Source organism: Lipotes vexillifer, unplaced genomic scaffold (genome assembly GCF_000442215.2).
Source record: "Lipotes vexillifer unplaced genomic scaffold, Lipotes_vexillifer_v1.1 scaffold411, whole genome shotgun sequence".
NCBI lineage: Eukaryota > Metazoa > Chordata > Mammalia > Artiodactyla > Lipotidae > Lipotes > Lipotes vexillifer.
The window spans coordinates 505,989-530,157 of record NW_006797064.1 but is presented as its reverse complement, the minus strand read 5'-3'; the positions used below and the strand labels follow the sequence as shown (position 1 = coordinate 530,157).

Here is a 24,169-nt window from a genome sequence, read left to right as displayed (position 1 = left end):
CCCCCAAAAAAAAAAAAAAAAAAAAAAAAGAAAGAAAAAAGAAAGAAAAAATTAGTTACTATTCTTCTTGCAAAGTTTTCTCTAGAAAAATTTATGATATAAGAAAATGCAGTGAGCCCCTCTTTTTTCTAAAGCAGCACTGTCCAATAAACAGCATATAAATAGCATGCAAGTCACACAGGAAGTTTAAAATTTTCAGTCACCACACTAAAAAATTAAAAAAGAAACCAGTAAAACTAATTTCAACAATAAAGTTTATTTCACTCCAGCATGGCGAAAATATTATCGTTTCAACATACGATCAATATACTCGTATCAACAAGATATCTGGCATTCTCTTTTTCACCCGTGTCTTTGGAATCCAGGGTGTCTCTTACACACTTAACGATCCGGAGGGTCACACTCATGAAGCCGGCCACACGCGCTGGTTACTCCACCAGACACAGCAGCTGTGACTGATACTCGCAAAACTACCCGTTTGGGTGGGAAATCCCCCTTATCCCCAAACACGAAAAGCTAGTGGAAAAACTGTAACGATAAACACCTTTTTGGCACTTTTCCCAACGGAAAGCTGCAGAAATGAGTATTTCTGAAAATTCCCCTGACCGCCACTCACTCCATGAATTGGGATCACTAGACAGAGTAGAGAATCGGGTTACACTGGGGTCTGGCACTGATTTACTGGGTCTATAATATATATAAGGAGAAAAAAAAAGAAAAAAAGATCTCCCCGGAAAACAAAGTCAATCACAAATGCTTACGAACGTACTAATGTTGGGAGACACTTAGGGAAGACGCCATCTGGCAGCTCGATGAAGACCACTGCAATTAGCTCTTAATCAACTGGGATTTTCAACTGAATCGGAACCTTGACACCTCCCCGTCAATGATGTTTAATGAACATTTTACTTTAAGAAGCCTAGTTCTATTTCGTATCAACAGCAGTAATCTTCAGAGAAAATACAGCAATGAGTATCTCTGAAACTTTCGGCCAGCTCTAGACCAATTAACAAGTTTTTTGGGGGGGGCCGCGCCACAGGGCTTATATAGGATCTTAGTTCCCCGAGCGGGAACTGAACCCGGGCCCTTGGCAGCGAAAGTGCGGAGTCCTAACCACTGGACTGCCAGGGAATTCCCAACAATCTCTGTTTGATGGAGTATAACTTTTTTTCTTAATTGAGCCACTCACAAATCTGGCAAAAGGCAGAGAACACAGAAACCCTTCCACAATCCTGATACAATTTCACCTACTACGTCAATAATTGTGTAACAACTTGTTGATGTTTTAACGTTAAACATACACTGGGCAAAAAAAAGCATATTCCTTACACAAAAGCTTTCAAGAAACTGAAACACATTTTAGCCACTTTGGGTTAAGCAAGCACTGCAGGTCAAAGCCAACATCCCTAAATTACATTTCCTCCCCGAGAATATATCACTTTACAGAACATGACTATTATTCCTGCTATGGTTGACTAATCATGGCAGATAGTGTCTGACTCAGAGGCTACTAGAATTCCAAATGTGCATGTCCACTAACCATCCAGTTCATCGCCTGGTAGAAACAGAAGATAATCAGGTAGAAAATCCAAAATGATCATAAAAAACGGCCTCAGGGGCAGGGAGGACCTGAAGATGCAAAGAATTCTCTGGAGGAGTGTGAAAACTAAAGGGCAGTTGTTATTGGCGTCCAGGGCCTGAGTTTCCAATCCGACTTTATACCAATGTGTCCCGAGGCAAATTAGTGAAGTTCTCTGGGGCTCCATTTTCCCCTCTGTGAAAAGGGCCACATCACCCCAGTGAGCCCCGCCCCTCGCATGGGTGTCTACCTTACGCCTGCCCTCAGGGAAGCCTGCGGTCCACAGCGCGAAGCAACAAGTTGTCAGATTAGGAAAACGGAAGCCTGGGGAGAGAAAACTGTTTGTGTTCCTAAAATCACTCTGTGTGTGTGGGGTGTAAGTTTATGCAGAGGACACCCCACGCCAGTGGACAAGCAGTGGACAAACGCAATTTGGGAATTTTCTTCCTTCTATCAGTGAACTATGAACCTCAAAGTAAAAGGTGTGACGGGCCGGGGGAGAGCTTTGATAAAGGTCTGTAGAGCAGTCTACGGTACATTAAGACACGATGTGCTAGAAATGAACACTAAGATCAAAACCACAGAAACAAACAAAACAGATCCTTCTGATTTCTTAACGGGAGGCAGAGTTCTCAGAATTCATAGAAAAGCGTGGTGTTATCTGAGATTAAACATAAATAAGCATCTACAGATCACAGCAATGTATCTTAAGCAAACACTCACTTTGTCTACTCCAGCACTCAAAATGTAATTCCCCTTCTTGTTCCATTTCAAGGCAAAGATGGGGCCTTTATGTTGGCCTAAGGTGCTGGCCAGGTTACCTGGTACGTAAAACACAAACAGCAAAGCAGGGTGACTTCCGAGCCTCAGCCTGTTCACCGGATGATGACAAACCAAGCACCTCCTCTCCGACCCCAACACAAGGGAGTCAGGACTTACCATCTTCCGTCCAGATTCTTGCAAAACCATCATAGGACCCTGTAGCCAACAGTGTGCCGTCACTCTGCAGGCCAGAGAGAAACACAGACCAACGGAAACAGCTTAGTAGAGGCAGCAGTGGAAAAGAGCCCCTCACATTATCCCTGGGCTGCAGCACCTCATGTCAACAACAGGTTCCCAGGCACGAGACTCACCAGTCACGCTGGCCTACTTGAGCTCGCACTGCCCTTCAATTAAAACGTGAGACCAAACAGCCTCCCCGCATACAACCATCGAGGAGGCGAGGGGGCAAGGAAAACACACTGCAACCCCTCACCACTGACGACGTCCATAAAAATACGGTACGAAAAGTTATCGTGAGACTCCTGGCGAGTTAGCTGAGCTCTTAAAAATAATGTACAAATAGAGAAGATTGGTGAAATGACAGAATATGCGTAAACGTGATCAAGGGCAAGAAAATCAAAAGATGTCCCAATCAGGAAAAAAAAAAAAAAAAGTCAGAGAGCTCTGTGCCTCTCACGTATTAAGTGCACGTAACACAGGTGCCGAGGCGTCAGGGTGGAAAGTCATCTTTCCTTCGTGACAACTCACAGAGCGCCAGCAGAACGGGTTCCCCGATAAAACCACCAGACTCCATCCTGCCAACGTGTGGCCACTGAATACCCAGCTAGAGGTCCGCCAACACGGAGGGCCTCGGGAGGAGCGCTCAGAAACGGGGGCCAGCCCCCCAGGCTGGGCTGACCAACAATACTGCCCCCTTCCTGCGTCTGCCCGGCTCCATCAGCATCACGGCGGCCCTCGCTGTGGGGTACAGATGTTCAAGTGTCTGGGCGGTGGCGGAGGCTTACGTTCCAGTCCAGCGAGGTCACGTCTTTGTTACTGGGGACGTCATGCCCCCCCTCCCGTATACAGTGCCTCAGCACGAGCTGCGTGGAGCCCCCGTTGCTGTTTTCGTTGAGGTTCCATATCCTTGCGGTTGAATCTCCAGATCTGCGCAAGGAACACACACAGCATTCAGCTTCCGGTCCCAGGGCCAGCAATGCTCATCACTACTTGCTGTCTGCTAGGTCGGGCATCCTTGGCACGAGGTCCTCCGTCTTTTTGATATCGCTGACTCACAGTGGTTTTCTCTTCCCGACCTTTTTTGCACTTAGTAATTTGAAATGTCTGTGCATTGCTCCCCAGCCCGCTGAGAAAACAGCTGGACCGGGCACTTCTGCACAGCCTGAGGTACTCGGGGCGCCCCAAGCCCTGGTCTGCACTCACTGGGAAGATGCCACCGACAAGGTACGGAGGGGAAGCGCACGTCCTGTGAGTGAGAACTCGGACACCCAGACCCTGGGCACCCCCAGCCGGACACCCTTACCCGGAAGCCAGGAGGTCACTGACAGGGTTCCAGGCACAGATGAACACCTCAGACTCATGGCCCCGAAGGACTGTGGCTTTGTTGGGTGGAATCTCCACGTCTCCGTCTATTTCCATTGGTTTCGAATGATTATCTGTCACAGGAAACAGGAAAAGACACAGGTCTGAGGGATACCAAGGAAACATCCTCAGGGCACGTGGGTTTTACAAACAACCTCCTTTGCTGTCACCCATGGCGATTACAACCAAATGATGGGTTTTGTGTAATTTAGTAGATATGTGACATTTCTTTACAGGCTCCAAATTTGACAGAGGAATAAAAACTGGTATTCATTCTCTATAACTAGGGCGAGGGTAATTTCTAACAGCAGCCAGAACAAGACTGGACAGAAAAGCTAACAGCCAGCTGGCTCCTGAGCAGACGGAAGTTTCCTTCTCTTGACGGGACAAGTCTTACCTGGAAACACCCTTGTGAGGTGCTTATCTATGAAGCTCCCTATCTGTGACGCTACCACGGGGGCATGCCATCATTCTGCCAGAAGGCTTGCCACCCTCAACCCCTCAGAGTCTTGGGACTCAAGTGCTATTTTCTGACTGGAGTCATCTGCGTACCATGCTTTTCAAGCCAAGCAGAACCACCAGGCTTCTGAACCCAAGCAGTCCTCCCTCCAGATGACCCATAGGGTCCAGGCTCTGGAAGGGCGACAGGCCATGCTAAGTGCCACCCAGAAGAGATTCACCCTGGATAGTGGCCGTTTTCCCCCTATGTGGCACAAGAAAAAAGATTCTTTGAAGATCAGAATGAACTATCACTTCAGAGACTACATTCAGGCCACAGCCTGCCTTGTAGCAAGATGGCAGCAAAGAGCAGGTGGGACTAGTTTCCGGAACAAAGTGAGAGTCAGAAACCACCGGACGGTGTACGTGGGATGGGGTGCCGGCCAGCCCTCAGGTGAAAAGTAACGCTCAGGGACTCCTGAAACAAAGGACTTCCAGCCACCAGCGTTCCTTAAGGCATGCGACGGTCTCCACGTGGCCACACTCCCTTAGAGGTTAAGATTTAAAATACACGGTGCAATTTATAAGTTTGCAAAATTTCTGTCTCGGCAGATATAGAGGTTTCTCAGAGCTCACCAATTACGATCACTGCCTGGGGCGGAAGCCTAAGAAGACAAGGACACGTACCTCCTTCCTGTTTTCTTTATTTTTGGCGCCTTGAGGGATGTATCCCACGGGAGTGGGCAGCCCATAAATGACCTGTGGGTACAAGCCACCTATTTTTTCTTTTTCTTTCCCTGTCCCGTCATCTTGGACCTCGTTAACAGTGATCATGGGGCCTGCCGGCGGGAAGTCTTTTCATCGGACGCTAGACAGATGGGCTTTAAGCCACCCTGCTGTAACACAACCCGCGCTGCAGCCTGCCCCGGCTTCCCGCGCAGTGCTGGAGCTGCATCTCGACTCTAGCGGGAGACGGCCTGTGCCGGGGCGGGGGGATGAGCTGTGCCATGCGGGGGCGGCACGGCTGCTCGGAGGGAAATGATTTTCAAAGGAGGAAGAACACACACGCATGCACACACTCACACGCACGTGTGCAATGCGCACACACACTCTGAGCTTACACCTTGAAGCTGTCTCCGAGTTGATAAGCCGCGTGTCAAAGTGCCGGCAGGTTCCCTGGGTAAAGATTCACGCTCTCCGACTTGTCTTCCAGACACTTTAGGGCCATTACCTAACGGGGACCCTGCTGCAACCACCAAATAAGACGGCACTTGCTGTCTGGGCCGGGTGCCCTGTCAGTGACCGTGAGCTCCGAGTGTCAGGTCAGAGTTTATCCGCGAGGCCGGAGGACGGCGCGGGGGCCTCCTTTTTGTGCCCGACAGTAATCACAAGGTGGAACAAATGAGTTCTCAGAGCAGCACAGTCTCCTAAAGCTGAGGACGTGTAAGTAAAGAACACTGTGTCCAAGGATCTCAGTGAAAAACCAGAGCACGAAGCCCTCCTGGCCACAGAGCAAGCAAGCCCTAGACATTGCCGCATACGCACCGCCCAGCAGGCAGGCCTGGAAGGGGTCTGTGGGACTTGCCCAGACTCAGAGACGAGGGAGAAGCTGCCAGGAGCGCGAAGCTCTGGAGCCCGACACTCACTTATCGCATGTGCTCCGTTCTCTTCCCCGTTCACCGTGGCCTCGCCGTTCTTTGGTGGGTTCTGCTGGGAAACGGCCGCCGGGGCTGCCGGGGCCGCCGCCGCCGCCGCCGTGGCCGCCACGCTGGCCTGCTGCTGCGCCAGCTTCTCCCGGAAGGCCTGCTGCCGCGTCTGCACCACGTCGGGCATCACCGCGTCAATCAGGGACAGCGACTCTATCGGGCGGCCGTCGAACACCGTGCCGTCCTGTGGACAGAGCCCAGACACAGACGTCAGCTCCCAGCGAGACGGGTGCGCGTCGGGGACAGACACGCAGGCTCCCGGGAGCCGTGGGCCCGCCGAGGAGGACGCGTCGGACCGGGCGTCCTGAGCCAGAGGAAGGGATCCCAGAGTGCGCAGGTGGGTAGGAGCCGGCAAGAGTGAGTGTCCGTGGAGGGCCCGGTGTGCCTGCTGCTGCCAGAGGGCACCCAGCACTCGGTAAATACCAATCTGAATCCGGACACTTCCTGTCATGACAACAGGGCCACCCCTGACCAACTGGTCCTCAACAGGGGGGTGATTTTACCCCCACGGGGGACATTTGGTCAAGTCTGGAGGCACTTCTCATTGTCACGACTGTGGAGGTGCTCCTGGCATCTAGTGGGTGGAGACCAGGGACGCTACTCCACACCCCCCAGGGCCCAAGACGGCCCCGTAGCAAGGAATGATCTGGCCCCCAAGTGTCAAGAGTGCCGAGGGTGGGAAACCCCGCCCAGGCGCTCTGACAAGTGTGGAACCACTCCCCTTTGATAGGACACACGTATCTTCGGAGACCGCAGGCCCAAATCAGACATTCCTGCACCGCTCACGATCTGATTCCTAATGCATCTGTCCGTCTGATGTACTAAAACACACACATGTGCTACCATCTGAAATGACTTCCTGGGATCGGGGCACAGACTAACACAGCCATGATATCCTAACAACAGCATTGTTTAGTTATAATTCCTATTTTCCGAACTTCCTTTGAGTCTCTGGCTTCCATAGATAATGAAAACATTTCCATACACACTTAGCAACACAGGAGAGAGTTCTTTCCTTAGAAAGCGCTCCAAATATCAGTCACACGAAACTCAGAGCCTCTCAGTGTGTCTACGGGGTGTGCAAACACGTTTTAGCCTGTTTTCTCATAAATTAGGAAGAACTGAAGGACCTAAGTTTCAGCAACACAGTGTGTGAATGAGACATCACCCCAGCTGACCACAGGTTACTAAACAATACTTGAAAATAAGGGAAACAATATAAAATAATACAGAACATGGGAAAAAGTAGCCAGTCACCTCATCAGCTGCCCGGGTTCCAGCCATGGAGGGGCCAGTGCTGACCAACTGGTCAGCCGGCTACTACGTCATCTTCCTTCTTTGTATATTCAAGCCCCAAATGGATGATGATTTTGCAAAAGTCTGTAACTGCCCAGGGTGACAAAAAACCTTCTAGTTTCAGCTCTAAAAGCACACCGTCTCACTTTTAACTACCCGAAACCTAAGTGACAAATGAGATGACCTTTCGTTCTCCTCTGGACACACTGGACTTTGAACGGCCAAGGGAGAGAAGGTATGGGGGGCTTCTCCGCGGATGAAAGACGTGGAAACTGGGGCCGGTGGGGGGGCGCAGGGGCAGGGGGAAGGGAAATCCAATCTCACTCATCATGACACAATCTGAGAGCCGGTGGGCCCTCTGGGGTCCTGTAACCCTATCCCCACACTTGTTTGTTTTGTGGAAAGAGAGACACGACGGGGCCTCAAGTTGCTGGTGGAAGATCCCAGGCACCCGATGTAAGACAAGGAAAGAGGAGACTGCCCGTTGTTAGGCAAGAAAGAGCACAGGGTAGGCAGACACTCAGGTGTTTTCAAGGATGTGGGCTTTTGGAAAACAGCAGAGCAATACACGTGACAGAACACAAGACACATTCCTTCCGTAGTTTTAAAAGCTGAAGAGAAAGTGGAGTTAAATGCTATGCATAAGACAGGCTTGTGAGGGAGACGCAAAAGGCAAGACATATGGGGACATGTGTATACGTATAACCGATTCACTTTGTTATACAGCAGAAACTAACACACCATTGCAAAGCAATTATACTCCAATAAAGATGTTAAGAAAAGAAAACAAAAAAAAAGACAGGCTTGTAAGGGTGAGAGCAGTTCAGAGGGAGAGGGGATGGAGGAAACTGGAAGGGTTCAGGAAGACGGGCCCGAGGGTGGTGTGACCCGGGAAGGGGACACTTGTTGGTAAAGAGGGGCATGTGGGCAGTGGACGGCGTCAGCTGTGCAGGATGGACCGTGACAGGAGACAGGAGGTTGGGGCAGAGCAGCGTGCCAGACGGAGGTGGGAGAAACGAGGGCAGAAAGAAGGAGAAAGGGCGGGAAGTGGGGTGAAAATAAGAGGGGCTCAGACCGAGATGCAAGGGAGGCCTCGGACATCACAGGAGGCCCCGGGCATCTTCACAGGACGATCCCAAGAGTAAAACAGAACAGGGGAGAGGGGCACTGTTTTCAAGCAAAAGAGCCCATTAAAAAATTGGTATGAAGTTGGCCCAAGGACTCATTGTGCCCCAATCTATAAAGAGGGAGGGGACACAAACAAATTGGAGTGATTTAAATGTATAATTATGGATACAACTGTCCCCTTCCCCTGCAGCTCTTCAACGGGTAACAAAACCATCCCTCGGAATCCTCTCGAACACAACAGTCCTCATCTATCCTCCGTGGTCTCTGGCTGTGCCCTCTGTCGGGTTCACACGAAACGCAGATTCTAGGCGAATGTTTCCCAGGATCCCTCTTCGACTGAGCTGCTCAAAATATTCCGGGGGGGGGGGGCGTTTTCTGTGCACGTGCAAGGCCCACACCTGTCCTGAAGTACCCCTGACCCTTGAACAACACAGGTCTGAACGGGCAAGGCCCACTATACGCCGATTTTTTTTCCAACACATTTACCACTACGTTTACCATCTGCGGTTGGTAGAAACCGCGGATGTGGAATCTGCGGATACAGGAGGGCCAACTGTGGGACCTGAGCACTACGGATTTTGGTACCTGCAGCAGGTCGTGGAACCAATCCCCGGTGCATACCCAGGGATGACCGTATAAAGCAGCTGCAGATCTGCTGCGTGTTTTTCCCATTTGGCAACGTAGCGGGACATCAGTCAACAGCTGGCGATGTGCGCATGGATATGGAAGACAACACAACCACCTAAAGGGCCTCGGAAGATTGTTCCTTGGGTACAACAGAAGCGCCATCCCCCACTGAAGGAAGTATTTACCGCAAAGAGAGAAGGAACCCTAACCGACTGTGAGAGATGGTGGGGAACTGTGTGCTAAGGTGACGCGTCTTCCCAGTGCGCGCACGATCCAGGGTGTGCACGGCCTGGGCCCGCCCCGGGGGTGCACGTACCTCGTTGATGCTGATCTCGGCCTCCACATACTGCAGGCCCTTCTGCAGGATGGAGATGAGGGCAGCCGGCGGCACTAGAGTCCCATTGATGTTGGACTGGCTTATGTGGCTCTCGATACCGAATGTGAACGCCGAGTGGGAAAAACCTGCAGCAAGACAGGGAGGCCAGGGTTCTGTGAAGCCTGGACCAAGGGTGGAAGGCACAGCCACTGAGACCTAAAAGGTGGCACCGCTGATGTCAGATGCGCTTAACAGCAGAAGGGACGTGACCGTAGGATGCCCGGCCTGTGATGTCGGGTGTCGTGGGCAGGATCCGGCAGCGAGAGGGAGAGATGCAGACCAAGGCAGGCCTCTGCTTGCGCGGGACGGGAAAACAGCTGTAAAGGTAGAGCCCTTTCCGCGTTATTAAAAGCAAAACAGGCCCGTGTCTGCCCAGGTTCAAGGTTTCTGTTACAGCAGTCAGACCGCGGGGCTCTCGGCCTGGCTTTGCAGGGCTCCTTCCAGAAGTTCAGGCTCACGTCTGCCTGCACCCTCCCTGCAGTGCTCACGGCACATGAATCTCACCACCAACTGTCCGAAGAAAAAGAGGCTGGTCCGGACTCAGTGGTGTGGCCTTGGGTCCTCTTACCGAAAAACTGGGCGATCCCCTTGGCTAAGAGGTGCTGGGTTCCTCCCTTCCTCCCCTAGCACCCCTCACCAAGTGCCTCTGTAGGAAGCTGCTGACCACACTGGGCAAGTGAGAGGGGCTCGCAGGTAAGGTGTGGATGGAGCTGCTTGGATGCAAACGTCGGGAGGAAAGTCAGGACGGTGACTGCAGGTCACAAACAATGCCTGTTTCTATAAAGGAGGGCACGGGGCAGGGCAGGCGGAGCTGCGGGGCCATGGGGGACAGGGGTGCGGGTCCGAGGCACAGGCTGCCTTTTGCTCTGTCAGACCCTCACCTGTGTGGGTCCCGGGCAGCCCGCTCCCAAGGTGTCTCCGCCACGAGCGCCCTCCCATCACCCCTGGCTCATCCTACGTGCTGGCGGGGGGGGGGGGGGGGGGTCTCCCCCCCCCCCCCCCTGTGCCTCATGGCCCCGCGTGGGGTAGGGGCGAGATTTCACCGAATGTCCCCCCCTCCCACTGTCTTTCCTTTTCTATTTCTTCTTCTTGGCTGCTGCGAGGCTCAGATTCTCTGTAAGTATCTGAAAAAGGTGACTATTAAAGTGGGTGGCTGGCGGGGGTCTCCCCGCCTCTCGAGCCACACTCACATTCATCAACCCAGCGGGCCCCCCGTCCTCCATCAGAGTCAACATCCTCAGTGCTTCTGCCTTTCGTTACCAAAACACAACCAGCCTTTGCAACGAACAAAATGCTCAGCAGATGGGAATGTTCCCTCACGCGAGAAGAGCTCTGTCTGCATCTGCGTCCCTTTCTCTCTCCAATCCCTGTTCCTCAGCCCACCTGCCGCTCATGGCCTCATTATTAAGAATATATAAAACAGGCACTTGATACTTATTTCAGGAGTAGTACTGTAGCTGCTATTAACTTATGTACATTTCTTTATACACTGTAACCCCCTAAATTAGACTGTACAGGAGAGCACCTTGGAGGCTCTCCCCGCACAGGGTCCCTCTGCTCTTACTCTCTGAAGGACATGAACAAACGCCCTTTGCAGTCAGCCTTCCCTTCTCCCTCTAACTTGTTTTCTCTCTCACTGCTCTCCGTTCCCCTACCCACTCCTGCCAGAACAGAACCACCCACCCCTGTGTTAACCAATGACTCTACCCCCCCGAGTCTCTGTCACCCTGTGGACAGTCTTAATCTCTAAGCTTTTATCACTCATTTTCCGGCAAGGGGTAGACTAGAAAAATCTGAGGTCAATGGATGGAGCAGGGCCGAGTGGGTTCTTGGCCGGACTCCCCATCGCATGGGCTCATCCCTATATACTCCGGGCCACAATGGCTTCTCTCTCATAAGAATTCTTCCTGGGTGACAGCCCCGCCCACCTGGCTCCTACCATCTCTTCCATTCGTGTCTCCACCAGCTGATGGGACAGGACACTGGACTGAGAGCCATTTGTTATCCTCCTGGTATCTTCACGAGGTCTAGTGCCAGACTACGCCCGCCGCGGCAGTAATAAAATAACACCCGCCAGCCCTTACACGGTACACACTCTCTCAGTCAGGCATTACTCCAAGGATTTCCTCCTAATTCCGTAACCCTCTGCAGTCATTCCCTCGTTCTCTTTTCTCCCTTTTACGGATCGGGTCCTGAGATCTCCCGAGGGTAACTGACAGACCCCAGTCACTAGCTCCAAACTCAGGCAGTAGGACACCAACCGCAGCCCACCACACAACTCCACCTAGAAACTTCTACAGAGTGTTCCACCAGAGCACAGCTTTGACTGTGACCAGGGCTCCTGACAAACACATCTCAGTGACTGATGGAACAGCTGTGGGAGAAAAGTCAAGCCTTTGGTGTATGTCTTAGTCCATTCCAGCTGCTATGACAAAACACCACACACTGGGTGGTGTCAGCAGCAGACATTTATTTCTCACAGTTCTGAAGGCTGAAGTCCAAGATCAAGGTACTGGCAAATTCAGTGCCTGGTGAGAGCCCACTTCCTGGTCCACATATGACTGTCTTTTCCCTGTAACCTCACAAGGTGGAAGGAGCAAGAGAGCTCCATGGGGCCTCTTAGAAGGGCACCAATCCCATTCACGAGGACCCCATCCTCATGACCTAATCACCTCCTAAAGGATCTGCCTCCAAATATCACACTGGGGATTATGCTTCAGCATATGTATTTGTGTGTGTGTGTGTGTGTGTGTGTGTGTGTGTGTGTGTGTGTGTGTTTGGAAGGGAAATACAAAATTCACTCTACACAGTATTATTTCATTCATCTGCTCACCCACTCATTTATTCCCTCAAGTAACACAGGGCCATAAAAATGCTACATTTTTTTGAATTTTTAATACAGCAGGTTCTTATTAGTTATCCATTTTATACATATTAGTGTATCCATGTCAGTCCCAATCTCCCAATTCATCACACCACCACCCCTGCCACTTTCCCCCCTTGAGAACAAACTTTCCATACGTTTGTTCTCTACATCTATGTCTCTATTTCTGCTCTGCAAACCAGTTCATCTATACCATTTTTCTAGGTTCCACATATATGTGTTAATAATATATGACATTTGTTAGAAATGCTACTTAAGTCACATGAAACACAGCAGATTCTAACTACCTTACCACCTTTAATCAAACCTGGGCACTTTGTGTCCATTATCTCAATCTTCACAGCAGCTGTTCAGAGCTGGTGTTTCTGTTTTACACATGAGAAGGACACATGCTGGAGAAATAAGATAACCTGTCCAAGGTCCATACATGTGATGAGAGGCTGAACTAGAATTTCAACTCTAGACTACGTGACTCCAAGATTCACCTTTTTAACCTTACTTACTCTAAGACCCACAGGCACAGGAACCAAAATTCTTAAATTCTCCAGGTGGATGCCAAGTCCATTCCCAGCTGGACCACCAGTGGCTCTGGATCAGCAGCAGCCACAGATACACTGCAGGCAACTTGAAAAGAACTGGGTGCAAACCCACTTCTAAGCCAAGACTTGAATACATCCTTGACTCTTCTTTCTATCTGGGTTGGGTATATAGTTTGGTTGCATAACTTTCTTATCTCTCCCCGTGATACTGCTCTTCAACGTAGATTCCATTTCTAGAACATGTTGATGACGATACTCAGTGAAGGACGGCTGAAAGAAGGGGATGGAGCAGTGAAGACGAATGGGGTGTGTGTGTGGGAGTCTGAGGCTTCTGCAAAGAGGAGGGCTGAAAGCCATCTGCTAGAAGGAATGTCCCCCCACTAAAGCAAGATGATGACTAAGGAGGATAAAGCTCTATAAGGGAACCATGACCTTGAACGCTTGGGTCCACTATTGGAGATGACAGTAAATCATGACAGGAAGCTAGGTTACCTTCAAACCCTTGCTGTAATGTTCCATGTCACTGCTGAAAAGAGTCCTCCTATTTGTTTAAATTTACATTAGCTGCATTTCTTTGGACAGATCTATGTGTGGCCTCCAAATCAATGGTTGCTTTCAGTCCATTTGTTTTTAAGACTTTCTTCTTCTTCTTTTTTTTTTTTTTTTGTGGTATGTGGGCCTCTCACTGTTGTGGCCTCTCCCGTTGTGGAGCACAGGCTCCAGACGTGCAGGCTCAGCGGCCATGGCTCACGGGCCCAGCCGCTCCGCAGCATGTGGGATCTTCCCAGACTGGGGCACGAACCCGTGTCCCCTGCATCAGCAGGCAGACTCTCAACAGCTGCGCCACCAGGGAAGCCCTAAGACTTTCTTCTTGATTTCTGGCCAACCAGATTTCATCAAGGAAAGTGGGAGGGCCAGGCAGACAAAGTGTCAGGAGTCCTGGGTTCCGTCCGCGCTCAGCCACACAGGGGCTGAGGGTCTGGACCAGGCCACTTCACTGGGCTGGGCCTCCGTTTCCTTTACTACCGCGCGGGGCTAAGGAGTACCTCAAGGAGCTGAAGGGAGAATCAGAGGCGAGAGCAGCAGGAACACAGACACTTTTTCTAGTTTAAATTTATTTTTAATTGAAGTCTAGCTGATTTACAATGCTGTGTTAATTTCTGCTGTACAGCAAAGTGGTTCCGTTATACATATACACATTCTTTTTCATATTCTCTCCCATTATGGTTTATCACAAGATTAAAAAAAAAATTTTATTGAAGGATAGTTGACTTACAATGTTGTGTTAGTTTCTTCTGTACAGCAAAGTGACTCAGTGACACATGTATCTATTCTTTTCCATTATGATCTGTGACAGAACATGAAATATAGTTCCCTGTACTATACCTTGTTGTTTATCCATTCTACATATAATAGTTTGCATCTGCTAATCCAAAACTCCCACTCAATCCCTTCCCCGCCCTCCATCTTGGCAACCACAAGTCTGTTGTTCTCTATGTCTGTGACTCTGTTTCTGTTTTGTAGATGGGTTCATTTGTGTCATATTTTAGATTCCACATAGAAGTGATATCATATGGTATTTGTCTTTCTCTGTCTGACTCACTTCACTTAGTAAGGTCACCTCTGGGTCCATCCATGTTGCTGCAAATGGCATTACGTCATTCTTTTTTATGGCTGGGTAGTAAGTAATCCATTGTATACACGGACCACGTCTTCTTTAGCCCGTTCATCTGTCGATGGACATTTACATGGTTACCACAGATGCTTTTTTTTTTTTTTTTTTGGAAATACCAAAAGAGTCTACCAAAAAATATTCTAGAACTAGCAAGTGCATTTAATGAGTTTGCAGGATACAAAGATAAATGTACAAAATAAACATTCCCTATTAAAATTCCAATGGCATTTTTCACAGAAATAGAAAAAGAAAGAGCCCGTGTCCCCTGCGTCGGCAGGCGGACTCTCAACCACTGCGCCACCAGGGAAGCCCGCACAGATGCTTTTTAATCTAGATAGAAGGCCATGAACCAGTGCAAACATCCCTTTTCCATGTTGCCTTGTCCGTGCAATGAGGACAACTGATGTCGCTAGGGTACTTCCCGGTTCTGGAATTCATTCACCGTGGAAGAGGGGGATGTCCTCAGCCTCTGTCGGGGAGGCCTGCTTGAGCACTTCCTCTCAGGTCACGGTTGCTGCCCTGTGCCAAGGTGCCATGTAATGCGCCACCTTGGAAGACTAGCATCTCCAGGAAGGATGCCCCTGTGTTGGGGGTGGCCAGCCTCCATATGCCACCACCAGTGCCGCACCCCTCCCAATGAGAGTCCAGGGCTAACGAGCATATATTCGTTTTCAGTGTGCCAGTGCTATGGCCTCTGTGCCTTACGCATCCTCAGTTTCCCCCCAGCTTTCAATGCATCCCTTGTTCTCCCCAACAAGACACTGGGAGGAACAGAGAACCGGATGTCAGTGACAGAGATGGAAATGCTCAGAACTGGCTCGATGGCAGGTGTGGAAGTTGGTAAAAAGGGGCAGAATACAGAGCTTGGGGGCACCTTGATGAAAGATCCCTGGGATGGCTCAGTGTGAGCGTCCTTGGTGTCCACTGCGCGAGCAGCCTGGAGCCGTCACTGAAGCCCACAGACTTGCCTCCTCCTAAGCAAGAGGCACCCCCGATGAATCTCTCCTCAGGAAGGTTTCTCAGCTGTGGCATGACTGACATTTGGGCCAAACCATTCTTTGGTGGGCCGGGGAGTTGGAAGGGGCGCTGTCCTGTGCACTGTAGGATGTTTAGCAGCATCCCTGGTCTCTACACGGTAGACTTTTTTTTTTTTTGGCTGCACTGTGCCGCTTGCAGGATCTTAGTTCCCCAACCAGGGGACGGAGCCTGCGGCCACGGAGGTGAAAGTGCCGAGTCCTGACTCCTGGACCGCCAGGGAAGTCCCTCTACACGCTAGTTGCTAGTAGCAAGCCTCCACCCGGCCAGGACAACCAAAAAGGTCTGCAGATATTGCCTAACGCACCCTAACCATGGCAGACAACCAATGACCCAGAGGAAGCACACCCCCCAAAAGGACACAATCCACAGGTCTAGTCTACTCACACTTCTCATGCATTTATAAACACCGTGGGTGGACTGCGGCCATCGAAAAGCAAGTCACAGAATTCAGATAACACACGGTAACGGGGGATAACCAGATGAAGTGAAGATATTTCCGAGGAGAAAAAAGGGTATCATCATGATAAACTGGGAAAGGTTTAAAACAAGCACTACGTTTTTTATAAAGCACAGTAAGACCTTCAAGAGTAACTAATCTGAAAAGATACACGCACCCCGATGTTCACTGCAGCACTATTCACAATAGCCAAGGCATGGAAGCAAACCTAAGTGTCCATCAGTAGATGAATGGATAAACAAGATGCGGTGTGTACACAATGAGACACACTACTCAGCCATAAAAACTGAAATAATGCCATTTGTAGCAACATGGATGGCCCCAGAGATTATCATACTAAGGTAAGTAAATCAGAGACAAATAACATATGATATCACTCATATGTGGAATCTAAAAAAGATAGTGCAAATGAACTTATTTACAAAACAGAAAGAGACTCACAGACATAGAAAACAAACATGCCTACCAAAGGGGAGGATGGGGAGGGCTAAATTAGGAGTATGGGACTAACGGATACACACTACTATACATCAAATAGATAACCAACAAGGATTCACTGTAGAGCATAGGGAACTAGAGTCGGTATCTTGTAATAAATTATAATGGAATCGAATTTTTAAAAAGAATATAGACATACACATATCTATGTAGATATATACACACATCTCTACACATATCAAATCACTTTGCTGTATACCTGAAACGAACACAATATTGTACATCAACTATATTTCAATAAAAACAATAAATTAAAAAAAAAAAGATCTGGAAAAGTAAAATCCTTCCCATTTAAGGTGAAAGGTGCTACAGTCTCAGGAGAGAAGAAAACAGCAGGTGCATGAAGGTGCTTCATCCAACTAGGCAATAAAAACAGATTTAAAACAAACTAAGTACATGCTTTGTTTCTTGCAAAAGCACTAAACCATACCTCTTTCACAAATGGCTTCACAAACCATTCGAGTTGTGCAGTGAACCATCCTGCCCCGTTAATGTTGGCCTGATTCATCAGCAAAACCTGCTAAATGATCACTCACAGCCCTTAGAAACACTGCTTACTCGGCAGAGAAGAGCAGACGTGTAAACCTCAGGCAGCTGTGCCGTTGGTTCTGCTTCTTCAGCTGGAACAAATACCAAGGGCACCAATTTGAGGCACTGAAACGCAGAATCTTTAGAAAGTACTTAATGGACTTTATGCTTGGAACACTGACAGCTATCCAAGGCCAATGGGCACGATATGAAAATTATTTAGACCAGGGATAGGCAAGCTGAGGCCCACGCTGCCTGTGCTTAGAAATAAAGTTTTACTGGAACACCGCCATGCGCATGAGTTGATATATATTGCCTACGGCTCCTTTCACACTACGATGGCAGAGCTGAGTAGCTGCAACAGAGCTAGTATGGCCAACAAAGCCAAAGATATTTACTATCTACTCCTTTATAGGAAAAGCGTGCCAACTTGATTACTATATATATATAGATATACACATACACACACACACACGTAGATATATGTATGTATACATACATGTGTACACACACACAGACCACACAAAAGCAGATATCATGGCCTCCCATATCTGCTCTTTCATTTCTTTCTGCTGCGGACTGAATGTCTGTCTCCCCCAAATTCATATGGACACCCACCCTCCTAAGGTGATGGTATTAGGTGGCGGGGCCTTGGGAGGCGGTGAGGTCATGAGGGCAGAGTCCTCATGAATGGGATTAGTGTCCTTATATCAACACGAGCACAAACTCTCACAGTTATCTTCGTAGGAGTAAATATAACTTTCTTCCCAGAGCACTTTCCTGGGCTGTCAGCGGGTCCCACCGAATCTGCCGGCACCCAGGACTTCTCAGCCTCCAGAACGGCGAGAAACAAGTGTGTGTGTTTATAAGCCACTCAGTCTGCAGTGTTTTCTTACAGCAGCCCAAAGGCACTAAGACCCTCCTTCTGCTCTGTCTGATGAACAGTGGTAACAACGGTAGCAGCCTAGCAGCTGACATTTACTCCGTGCTTCCCTTGTGTGAAGCAGCAGCGTTCAGGCTTTCCAGGGGCTATTTGATGGGACACAGAACTACCATAGCAACTTGGTTGATTCACCACAAGGAACCTAGGACTTAACTCTCCTTCTCAAAAGCAACGAAGAGCCTGCAGGCCTGGGAATAGCCCTCAAAGCCTCTCATTCCCTGTGTTTTTGTTTTTTTTTTTTAAATTTAATTAATTTATTTATTTATTTTTGGCTGTGCTGGGTCTTTGTTTCTTTCTGTGCGAGGGTTTTCTCTAGTTGTGGCGAGTGGGGGCCGCTCTTCATCGCGGTGCGCGGGCCTCTCACTGTCACGGCCTCTCTTGTTGCGGAGCACAGGCTTCAGACGCGCAGGCTCAGCAGTTGTGGCTCACAGGCCTAGCTGCTCCGCGGCATGTGGGATCTTCCCAGACCAGGGCTCGAACCTGTGTCCACTGCACTGGCAGGCGGACTCTCAACCACTGTGCCACCAGGGAAGCCCTCATTCCCTGTTTTAAGCCTGGCCTTACCTCACTGCTTCTCCAGGCTGGTTTTGCTAGAAGCATATACCTGCTTTCCTGCAGGATGACCCTGCTTGTACTCTGCTCTCTTGGTCTAGAACAGTGGTTCGTGCTTTTCAAACGAGGGCGATTCCATCTGCCAGAGGAAGATGCTGGGCAGTATCTGGAAACATTTTTGCTCATCACCAGGGGCTGTGTATGTGTGTGCTGCTGGCTAGTAGGTAGAGACCAGGGAGGCTGCTAAACACCTACAATGCACAGGACAGCTCTCCAAGCCAAAGAAGGATCCAGTCTCGATGCCAGTGGTGTCAGGCTGAGCGACCCTGCCGCTCCATCCCCTCTCCCTTACTGCTGAGACCTCTCAGTCACCAGGCCTGTGGCCGCGCACCCTTGCTCTTTGCCCTCACGCTAGGAGACGGCCGTTCTCTCCCCCCAGCTCCCGTGGCAGCCTCCCCATGCTTCCATCTTGCCGCGGCGCAGTGGGCAGCATCCTCTTTATCCCCATTCGTCTCCTAGCTCCTGAGAAGGTGGACGCTCCTTGAAGGCAGGAAGCCCATCTGGATTCACCTGATAACACAGAGCACCTTCCTCAGTACAGCAGCTGGGGCTGAAGATGGATTGGCAGAATGGCTGAGAGGCACTGGTGAAGCTGATGTAAATGAAGGGGGGTGAGAAACTGAATAAAACTGAGTCCTCCTTGTTTTCAGAATGAAAGACTTGAGGGGGAAGAGCACAAGAATGAAGGATTTAGGTGCAACGGCACAACAGAAGGAAAACAGCTTCTATTTTTTTATAACATCTTCATTGCAGTATAATTGCTTTACAACGGTGCGTTAGTTGCTGCTGTATAACAAAGTGAATCAGCTCTACGTATACATATATCCCCGTATCTCTCCTCCCTCTTGCGTCTCCCTGCCACCCTCCCTGTCCCACCCCTCTAGGTCATCACAAAGCACGGAGCTGATCTCCCTGTGCTGTGCGGCTGCTTCCCACTAGCCATCTATTTGACATCTGGTAGTGTACATATGTCCGTGCCACTCTCTCACTTCATCCCAGCTTACCCTTCCCCCTCCCCATGTCCTCAAGCCCACTCTCTACGTCTGCGTCTTTATTCCTGTCCTGCCCCTGGGTTCTTCAGAACCATTTTTTCCCCTAGATTCCATATATATGTGTTAGCACACGGTATTTGTTTTTCTCTTTCTGACTTACTTCACTCTGTATGACAGTCTCTAGGTCCATCCACCTCACTACAAATAACTCAAGTTTCGGGAAAACAGCTTTTAGATGAAGATGTCATACAAGCAACAGTCTCAAAACACCAAAGAGGGCTCTTGGCCATATGTCTATACCAGAATTAAAAACCCATCACGTTATTTGAGAATAATAAGTTAATCATAAAGGTAATGATATTAAGTGCTTATTATGTGTATCAGCCCTTTTCATGAATTAGGTTAGCGAGTTGGCAACAACCTATGAGTTAGTCTTAATAAATCCCTATTACAGATGGGGAAATTGAGTCACAGAGCAGTTAAAAGTGATTTCCCCGAGGGCACACAGCTAGCAAGTGGCCATCTGATCTCTGAGTCCATTCTCTTAACCCACACACCAGACACTACTGAAAGTTGCTTAGAATCCTCTGAATGATTCAAAACGGTATCCTTTTTAAAAAGAGGAAGAAAATCATCTCATCAGTTAATACCATTTATATTTCAAACTTCAACGAAATAAGTTGCTAACAAGGCCTACGTTGCAGAAACTAGACGGAATGCTTTCCAGGTTAAAGAGGCAAACAAAGACTAAGTGTATAAAGAGAGCTATATTAGGAACAAGAGACAGCAAAGTCAGATGCAGTGATGCAGGAGTTTGGTACTGTTCTTTTTTTTTGCGGTACGCGGGCCTCTCACTGTTGCGGCCTCTCCCGTTGCGGAGCACAGGCTCCGGACACGCAGGCTCAGCGGCCATGGCTCACGGGCCCAGCCGCTCCACAGCACGTGGGATGTTCCCAGACCGGGGCACGAACCCGTGTCCCCTGCATCGGCAGGCAGACTCTCAACCACTGCGCCACCAGGGAAGCCCTGGTACTGTTCGTTTTTGTTCACAGAGAGAACACACTTCACTCATGTGCTCCGAGGCCTGGGCCTGCCCTCACTTGCCTCCCCGGCTTCCTCTTCTGACCAACAAACAGGTGGAATTAGGCGATCTCCAAGGTCCCTTTCAATTCTAAAATTCTAGGCCGAGGAAAAAATGACCTCACCGTCCCAATCAAACCCACGGGATTTTAACTTATGGAGGTGAGTGAGTGATGACACGGAGAGACGAAGGCCATGGAAAGAAGAAGTCATCACTTACAACTCCAGTGGGAAGCGGCCACGCCAGGCCACCAGGGCCACAAGAAACCTTATCACATGCAGGGAGCAGAATGCCAAGAAACAGAGAGAGGAACCGGGACTGCGGCTTTATGAATATAACGGAGGGGGAGTAGCTTGGTGGGGATGCCCCCTACTGGACAGGAAGTGAAAACACACATGTGAGAGTCTGTGGATGGGGGGACTGTAATACGATTTCCACGTGCCTGCAAAAGCCACCTCGAGAGAGAGAGGTCAATGGCTCTGGCCGTCGGTCCAGCCCTAAGATTAATGACCACCAAGCCGCCACTGGTCAACACGCTCATCCAGTCCAACTGGCTGCCTGGATTTGACAATGGGGTCGCTCTGAAAACGAAACTGTGGACTGCTAAGGCATATGTAGCAGTTCCTTATTTCTGTAACATCCCTGGACACGGTGCAGTCAGCACAGCTTCACCTCTGTCAGTACTTCCGGATCATAAAGTTTTCTCTAACAGAAGTTCAGCCGCCCGCAAAGCGGCCCGCCTTCCTCTTGGGGGGCGAGGAGGGTGGGGGGACCGGGTGACTCAGGTGTGCGGGTGGGGACAGTACCGATAAAAATAAAGACGAGAGAGAGGCTGAGGGTGGTCCAGAGCGAGCTGGACCGAATAAATCAAACAGAGGAACACAGACACACACAGACACACACACACACACACACACACACACACACACACACACACACACACACACACACACACACACACACACACGGAGTGAGAAGATGTAAACAGAAAAGGCAGGAGAATAAGAAATCATGCCCTCATCTCTGGGGGCTGATGTATTATCAGTTCACTTTTTCTTTTTGGAAGTGATGGATTCGTCTCACCAGAGGATTACATGTTCTGCCCGGGAAGCAATTTATAACCGTAAACTCTAGTTTTACCCATGGTAAAAAGTACAAACATATGCTGAGAGTTCTTTTTGATTTTTCAGTCTACATCACTATACATGTTCATAACAACTCTACACTTCAATGTGTTTATCTTAAAAAAAAAAAAAAAAAAAAAAAAATCCCCGAGACCCAGCTCTCCCAATTCTCCAGTATCTTGCTGGAGAAAAAAGTGAGTGCGGTGAGGTGGCTTTATGAGCCGCAGACCTGTTCTCACTGACCTGCCGTAACGTGGAATTCAGCGTAAAATGGAACTGCTTGGATGGCGCCCAAAAGAAATACCAGGAGGACCTCGTTAAAAATAGGGTTTCACTTCTAACATCTGGCCTGGACCCCAGGGGTGGCGGCGGAGAGCAGCTTGGGCTGCTGGCTGTCGCAGACCTCGCACTCCTGCCAAGGCTTGTAACATCCGCTAAACCGGGGAGGCCTCCAGGAGGAGAGAGCACGAGTCAGGTTATAAACCAAGGGTGGCTACGTCCTCCTGGGGCCACAGCTGCCCGGGGGGGCGGCCGCCTGCCCCCACAAGCTCACCCAGACCTCAGCTCTCGCTTCTGGCCGCCACTCGGAGAAGCCTCGCTTGGAGCCCGCTCCTTCTGGCACCGTCGCCGCAACACCTTTGAACCCTCGTGCGTTCTGGAGCTGCGCTATTCGTTGACTGGGAAAGTCGAGCACGACTGCCAAACCGGAGATTTACAATGGACAGCACCGTTAAAAACTACAATTAACACAGGACTTGGGGGAAAAACAGCGAAACCAAGTTGGAGGAGAGAGGGAATAAGTCAAGCATTATATGCTCGACCCAAGTGCTGTTCTCACACGGGGGATTTCCTCCAGTCCGCTTGCCCTACGCAAATTAATTAATTTTTCTTTTTGCGGCACGCGGGCCTCTCGCTGTTGCGGCCTCTCCCGTTGCGGAGCACAGGCTCCGGACGCGCAGGCCCAGCGGCCGTGGCTCACGGGCCCAGCCGCCCCGCGGCACGTGGGATCCTCCCGGACCGGGGCACGAACCCGCGTCCCCTGCTTCGGCAGGCGGACTCTCAACCGCTGCGCCGCCAGGGGAGCCCGCAAATTAAATTTTACATGTAATTCTTGTGGTCCTAGAATTCCGCACCCGTGTTCTTTCTTACCTAACACAATATGAGCATTTCCTCTGGTTGCTAATTGGTCTCAGTAGTCACCACTTTGGTTGAGCCTGTTTTCACCGCGAGTCATCCCTGACTTACACACACGGCCTCCAGATTTACTTTCAAAGACTAATCAGTGGCTTCCCACTGGACAGCCTGGCCTTCCTGTGCTGCTGTCCCAGCGTCCCAGAACTTCCTTCCTTCCCCTCCCGTCCCGTATCCTTTGTTCCCCTCGCCAAGATGGTTCCTCCCCCATAAACACGCGGGGCTTTGCTGAGCCTCCCGGCACGAACTCTGGCTCTTGATTTTGGTTGAAATACTCTCGTTCCTCCTTTGCCTGAGGAGTTCTAGCTCAAGTGCCTCCTGCTCTCTGCACCCTCCGCTGTGGTCCTCTGCGAACTCCTCCAAACTCACATTTATCAGCCTCTGTGTCAGACGCCTCTTTAATATCTGTGACACTCCCTAGGTGGGGAGGAAAAGACTTCCCCCTCCCGTCTGTCCTTCCAACCTAGCACCTAGGGCAGTGCCACCACTCAACAAACCAGCAAGAGACATGTGTAGAGCTGCAAACCATGACAAGTGCTTTATTCGTACACATCGAGGATTCCCGGATGGCATCCATACCTCTGACAGGACCTAAAACAATTTTACGTAGCACAGGGACAAATATTTTAAAATCAAAGTTATTTACTTTAATGTGCATCATATGCAAGTGCAATGAACAGATGTATCTGAAAATTTAGGATAAAGTAACTGCTTCAATTTAAGGGAACATGTTAATAAATATTAACAAAATACCTTTAGGTGTATGCAAAAATGATGTAGACAGTACAAGAGAACTGAGGATGGGAAATACACGTGTAGACAGAGGAGGGCAACAGAAGTGTCCAAAGGACAAGGAAGTAATCAATACTCACTAAGGGGGGGGGGGGGGGGGGGTCCAGGTTCCCTGGATGGGAAGAAACTCCTACATCCCATTAGGAGGCTTGGACAGGAGTCTGCAAACTATATCCTCTGAGCCAAATCTGTTCCCTTGCCTGTTTTTGCAAATAAAGTTTTATTGAAACACAGCTACTCTCATGTGTCTATGTTTTTTGTTTTTTGTTTTTTTTTTTTTGCGGTACACGGGCCTCTCACT

The 24,169-nt window shown here is 49.7% G+C and overlaps 1 protein-coding gene across 1 annotated transcript in view; it reads right to left on the bottom strand.

Moving 5' to 3' along the window:
- Window positions 1–24,169, bottom strand: part of TBL1X (transducin beta like 1 X-linked) — a 53,474-nt gene that overhangs the window by 14,126 nt on the left and 15,179 nt on the right. The window contains exons 2-7 of the mRNA XM_007469190.1: window positions 9,455–9,600; window positions 6,028–6,271; window positions 3,885–4,017; window positions 3,367–3,508; window positions 2,519–2,582; window positions 2,303–2,400 (exon numbers count right to left, since the gene is read on the bottom strand). Coding sequence (XP_007469252.1) covers window positions 2,303–2,400; window positions 2,519–2,582; window positions 3,367–3,508; window positions 3,885–4,017; window positions 6,028–6,271; window positions 9,455–9,600 — 827 coding nt within the window. The remainder of the gene's footprint in view (window positions 1–2,302; window positions 2,401–2,518; window positions 2,583–3,366; window positions 3,509–3,884; window positions 4,018–6,027; window positions 6,272–9,454; window positions 9,601–24,169) is intronic.